At 47.4% G+C, this 6,342-nt stretch overlaps 1 protein-coding gene across 2 annotated transcripts; it reads left to right on the forward strand.

Annotated features, from left to right (window-relative positions):
- The first annotated feature begins 426 nt into the window (after positions 1 to 426).
- SLC25A6 (solute carrier family 25 member 6) lies at positions 427 to 4,298 on the forward strand. 2 transcript variants are annotated; one of them, XM_082481710.1, is made up of 4 exons: positions 427 to 584; positions 1,772 to 2,258; positions 3,011 to 3,151; positions 3,648 to 4,298. In XM_082481710.1, the coding sequence occupies exons 1-4, from the start codon at positions 474 to 476 to the stop codon at positions 3,803 to 3,805; spliced, it is 897 nt and encodes a 298-aa protein (XP_082337836.1). In that variant the 5' UTR covers positions 427 to 473; the 3' UTR covers positions 3,806 to 4,298. The 2 variants fall into 2 exon arrangements, with proteins under 2 accessions (XP_082337836.1, XP_082337837.1); XM_082481711.1 differs by lacking the exon at positions 427 to 584 and adding an exon at positions 1,092 to 1,681.
- Positions 4,299 to 6,342: the final 2,044 nt, after the last annotated feature.

Genomic DNA, 6,342 nt, shown 5'->3' on the forward strand with positions numbered 1-6,342 from the left:
GCTTATCCCACCCATTGACCGGCCGGGCTCACAAACCTCCACCCCAAATCCGGTGCTCCACCGCCTCGCACGCTGCTTCGCGTCCGGCCGAAAAAAAGAATTCTGGTGAGCAACTGCCTCGCAGAGGCCGGGCTCGGGCCGAGGCGCGGCCTTTCGCCCTTCACAGCGGCAGCCGGTGCCGGCGGCGGGCGGAGGGTGCCGGCAGGCCCGGGACAGCCTGTGCGACGCGGCGCTGCGCCACTGGCGCCGCAGGGGCGGTGGGGGGCGGGGGGGTGGTGGCGTGTGTGCGGGGGGGACGGGGCCTCGCCTCAGCACCGGTCCCGCCCCTGGGGCGGTGCGGCCAATGGGGCGGCGGGGGGCGGGGTCGGCGGCGCCCGCCATTTAGCTGATGCGCGGCGGCGGTCCCGCCTTTTCGGCCTGAGCGGCAGCAGCGTTTCTTTCCCCCCCGGCGGCGGCTCCGGCGCGGCGCGAACATGGCGGACCAGGCCATCTCCTTCCTCAAGGACTTTCTGGCGGGCGGTGTCGCCGCCGCCATCAGCAAGACGGCGGTGGCGCCCATCGAGCGGGTCAAGCTCTTGCTCCAGGTCAGCGGCGCGGCGGGGTGGCCCGTCACCTTCCTCCCTCTCCTCCGTCCCCGCCCGCCCCTCTCGGCGCCCGACGAGGCCCGGGCCGGGCGGGGAGCGGGGGGTGAGGAGAGGGAAGGAAGGAAAAAGTGCGGGCGGGCGCTGCCCCCGCGGAACAAAGGGCGCGCGCGAGGCGGCGGCCCGGCGGGGAGGTCACGTGGGCGGCGGCGGGGGAAGCCGGTTCCGCTATGCGGGGCGGAGGTGGGGGTGGGGGGGGAGGGGCGAGGGGGCGTCTCCCGGTGTCACTTCCTCCCGTCCCGCTGCTGGCGCCGGGCGCGCAGAGGGCGGGCGGCTTGCTGCGCGCCGCCATCTTGGTGACCTTCACGTGACGGCGGGGCCGGGCAGCCCATTGGCCCGGCGGTGGGGCGGGGCGGGGCCGGGCCTGCCGGCGGCGGGCGGGGGCCCGGTGTGACACCCCCTGCACGCGCGGGCGGGGCGGGGCGTGGGGCGCCCCAAGGTGACTCGCGTGACCTTGGCGGCGGCGGGCCCGGCCGCGGGGCTGGAAGGCCGCCTCTCCGCCTGTCCCCGTCGTCGTGTCCCCCCCTTCCCCCGCCCACGCCCGGAGGTCCTCTCGGCGTAATGCGGCTGGCTCTGGCGGGCCCCGCCGCCCGCAGGCCCCGGCGGCGGTGTCCGTAAGGGCCCTCGGCCGTGGGGAGCCCCGGCCATCACGTACTTGTGCTTGCCCTTGGTTCCTCACGGGTGGCCCTGTCTATTTCGGCAGGTCCTGGGCTCTGAAGAAGCCGGGGAGCAGTGTGAAGCCTTTTTCTGGTTCTTAGGGCTGTACAAGATCCCCTCTACTATGGTTCTTTCTTCACGTACGCCCTCCTCTTGTGTGTGTGTGTGTGTGTGTGTGTAAAAGCTGTGCTTTTGATTCTCGAGACTTAAGTCAATCCTCGAGTTCTTTGGCCTTCACCACAATGCGAATAAATGACAGTTTTACTCTGTGTGTAGATTCAGACTGACCCAGGAGCTTTTGCCTGCAAGTTCGCTATCACAGCTGGTTTATCATGGCTAACAGGGGGCTTGGTCTCTGTGCACAGCTGCCATCAAGCATTCAGGTTTAACTTTTGTAGTAGAAGCATACTTCAGCCCAGCTGTACTGCAGGCCTGTCAAGGCGTACACTTAAAATATGTATTCTTATTTGCAGGTCCAACACGCAAGTAAACAAATTGCTGCTGATAAGCAGTACAAGGGTATCATCGATTGTGTAGTGCGTATTCCAAAGGAACAAGGAGTGCTGTCTTTCTGGCGAGGAAACTTGGCAAATGTCATCAGATACTTCCCAACTCAAGCTCTCAACTTTGCCTTCAAGGATAAGTATAAGCAGGTGTTCTTGGGAGGTGTAGACAAGCACACTCAATTCTGGAGGTATTTTGCTGGTAACCTGGCTTCTGGTGGTGCAGCTGGAGCCACTTCCCTCTGCTTTGTCTACCCCTTGGATTTTGCAAGAACCCGTTTGGCTGCTGATGTCGGAAAAGCTGGTGCAGACAGAGAATTCTCTGGTCTAGGGGACTGTCTAGTCAAAATTACCAAGTCTGATGGTCTGCGTGGCTTGTATCAAGGATTCAATGTCTCTGTCCAAGGCATCATCATCTATAGAGCTGCCTACTTTGGAATCTATGATACAGCAAAAGGTAACATTTCAGAGAGGATCTAATTAACCGATTTTCAGAATTGTATTGTCTCTTTTTGTGTGTTCCTGGATGTTACTCTCTGTCTGTAGTAGCTATAGCTTATGTGAGTGTGGAGGTGGAAGGGGGTATTGGTGCCAACATCAGTGACACTGCAGTGTTCGAGGCAAAAGTCAGGCATATATTGATGGCAGCAGGCTACTTGAAAATAACCCTGGTTTTGTACTTGTCCTTAAAGGAGCTTTTCCTAATGCCGGTAAAGAATGTTGGTAACCATGCACAATTACAAGTTCTTTTTTCTTCAGTGCATTACTGTAGTTGCATTAAAGCAATTAAAGTGTGGTTAGCAGAATGGATTGAGTGGTGTGCTTTCATAAAGCACTTGTTAAGCTTGACATCTGGGCACAGAGGTCATTGATGCTAGTTTATAGGTTAATATAATTCACAGCGACAATGACTTATTTTAGTGACGCTATTTCTAAAAAGAGTAGGCGTTCCAGTCTGAAAAGAATTCTGGTGCCTAAATGTTACCTGGTTTGATTACTGTGAAGAAAATCCTGGAATTTCCTTGACATTCTTTTAATACTGTTTCAGCATGTTTAAATTTTATCAAGTATCTTGGTGCAACTTCAAAGTATGACTTTGCAACGTTTCATAATACTTCATCCAGTAAAGTAGCTGTCACGGAATGAGTAAACTGGAGGATGTACAAGATAAAAAGCTAATTACTTTCTTTTTTTTTTTTTTTATTGCAGGCATGCTCCCAGATCCCAGAAATACTCATATTGTTATCAGTTGGATGATTGCCCAGACAGTGACTGCTGTGGCTGGTGTGGTCTCCTATCCTTTTGATACAGTGCGGCGTAGAATGATGATGCAGTCAGGACGCAAAGGAGGTGGGCTGCTAATTTGTGCAGTTTTTCAAACAGCTTTAACACGAGGGAGTATTTTTTTTCCTAATAGTCATCCCTCAGCACTTGCAGTTCCTTGTTCCATAAATCTGATTTAAGTTGTATTACACTTAAATGATACGAGGAAATGCAGTAGGGTCATAGCTTGTGGTGTCTGTCAGGAATTATGCTAAGGACTTTCTTTTATAGAATATGAAATGAGCAAATGGACTGCCTGTTTGCAATAACAAATTAAATGAAGACAATTAGGGAACAGTGTAATTGCCAAAAAGAACATGTCACACTTATTTTGTGACTTGGCTATTAATAGCTAGGCAAGCAGATAAGAAGCTTTTCTATTGCCTGAACTAGTGTTTTGTTACAGTTTTAAAATGTGGTTTGGGACATCACAAAGAAACTAGAGAAGTGAAACAGGGCAGTTGTTAAAAACCTCTTGGATACAATTATAGGAGTTAAAAGTGACTCTTTGCTTTTTCTACAGCTGATATCATGTACTCTGGAACAATTGACTGCTGGCGGAAGATTGCAAGGGATGAGGGAGGAAAGGCCTTCTTCAAGGGTGCATGGTCTAATGTCCTCAGAGGCATGGGGGGTGCTTTTGTGCTTGTGCTGTACGATGAATTCAAGAAAGTCATTTAAGCAGCCTAACTAGAATTGGAAATCAAGTTGAGCAGATCATGTAGAATAACTACCATTATGGACCATTGACCTTCAAGAAATTCCTGTGAGTCTTATTTATCGGAGCCAGATGATATTTGTAGATGGGGCTAGAAACTGACATAGTGGACTGATCCATTTCTCAGTAACATGCACAAAGACACTGAACCTGGCAATTCAGTGTGGTGACTTTTATTTTTTTTTTCCAGCAATGAGGAATGAGTGGTGTTGGTTCTGGGTCCAAAGTGGCTGGGTCCAATTTAGGCAGAAAAAATTGTTTGCCTGTGGATCAGTCCCCGGTTTCAAGTCCTATCTTCTAGGACCATAAAATTGTATTTGAAAGTACTTGCTAACAAATCATGTTCTTTTCCACTTGTACTGAAGCACTATGTACCATTTTGCACAGCTGAACATCTAGCAATTTTGTTCTTAAATTGGGGCATTCTGCTGTAAAACAATAAACATACTTACTCTGTCTGTGTTGAAATTATTATATAAAAGCTTTGGGAAAGCCTCTTTTGTTTGAAAACTTGTTTCAGATAATGGTTCCTCTGATACACTTTCACTGCACTCTGTAACAGAATAAGCTTGTTTATTTTTTTTTTAAGAAATAATTGAATGTGAGAACTTTGGGGCAGGGGGGAAGCATGGGTTAAAGTAGTAGAAACCACTCCCATTCTTTGTGCCTGGTAGTGTATGATGGGGCTGCTGCAAGTGGCTTTTTGCATGATTCTTAGCAATTGATTTGCAACTTTTCATATGATTTAAAATGGGGGGGTTCTGTTGTAGTGCTAGGAGAACCCAAAATCCCAAGGACAGTAAAAAAGTAATGCTCTTGCCCTTGGTAAAACGGCTTAAAATGAATTTTTTTTTTTTTAATCAATATAGAAAGCGACATGGCATTCATGCAAAAACCCAGGAACCTAGTAAATGCCTTCAACTTCTGAGTAACCTGTGTATTGTATTGCTGCTATTTGGAAATGCTGATTGTGCCATTCAAGATACTGTTTGGCCTGATCTGTAGCAGTGGTCAGGACCTCTGCACAGGGTGAATTTAATCTGAAACGAGGTTCATTCTAAGAGGTGAAGTTGATGGGGTGTGTGGGAGGGAGTATGTATGCTTCTGTGTAGCTGTAAAATACAGATCAAGGCAGGTCAGCCTTCAATATTAACTGATCAATGTCTAGTTCTGGGATTAGTTGGAAGACCAAAATAGGATTGAATAATTTCTCGTACTGCTCTTTGGGATAATGTAATACCTACGTGCCGTTCTTCATATGTGTACAATCTTACTTCTGTACTTAGTTAATCTGCAAAGACATGGTAGGGGGACCAGTAAAGGAAACCAAGATGTTCATCTTCCAGTCATGTTTTTAAGAACTCTTCCTATATCTTGAGAAAGAAACAGCGTGTTATTGTATGAGTCATTGAAGGCTGACTGAGCTGTCTTGTTCTTTTGTGTGCCTTCTGAGGTTGCTGTTCAAGATGAAGTATTTAAATTAACTACTAGGCTTTGGCTGATTATTACCTTCCTCTCAAACATAATTTACCTTTTTCCTTGACTGTTGCAGAAGCACTGCTTTCAACATCTCTATGTGAATGTAAGTACATTTACACAGCTACTTTGTACACAGGCTAACAGCTAACAGCAAACTTAATGTACCTACTGCAAGTGTTTTTATCCAGTTTGGTAATGGTAGCTCTCTTGTGGTGCAGGCGGGTCATTTGATGTTGACCTTGCCAATCAACCTGCTGTTTCAGTTGTAATTATATTGATTTTGCGGGGCAGGGGCAGAGTTTGTCTATATAAATACATTGCTTAGGTTTATTTTCTATATCAGTGGCTTGAAAGGTAGAGGTAATGATAGAATACCTCACATAACCTCACAGTGAGGTTATCATGGCTCTGGCTTTGTGAGGAAGAACCAAACATGACAATTACTTGAGCAGCCCTTGAAAGGGGAGGATGTTTTTCATCCCACCTCCCCTCCCCCCTCCTGAACTAGGTTTTAACCATAAGAAACAGGAAAATAAATCAATGCAAGTGTAGGTAGGTTTTTTAAGTGGAACTGCAATTTACCTATGCTGTGCGTTCAGCATGTACTACTTGGTTGTTTTGTGGTTTTTTGGTTTTTTTGTGTTTTTTTTTTTTTTTTTTTTTTTTTCCTCTAGTATGTGGCTTCCCTTAGTCATGCAGCAGCAATTTTTGATGTATGATTATGCAGTGTGGGAACATAAGAGGCAAACAATAAATGAGACTTTTAAAAAAAGCAGCATTTGTTTTCTGCCTTATTGAGACAGTTACTTGTTAAATGCATTTATTTTGAAAAGTATTTTTAACAGGATGAGATCTGGAATTTGTATAAGCAAATGGTGGCATCTAAAGACTTTTTAAAAGGCATTGGGAATACAGGGCTTGCACAGTTCGAAGGGAATAAATAAAATGCATTGGTGTGGGGAAATTTTACATTTAAGAACAAGTTATTAAATTTCATTACAGATCTTATTTCAATTCTCAC

Source organism: Vanellus vanellus, assembly GCF_965231255.1.
Source record: "Vanellus vanellus genome assembly, chromosome: 1".
Classification (NCBI taxonomy): Eukaryota; Metazoa; Chordata; class Aves; order Charadriiformes; family Charadriidae; genus Vanellus; species Vanellus vanellus.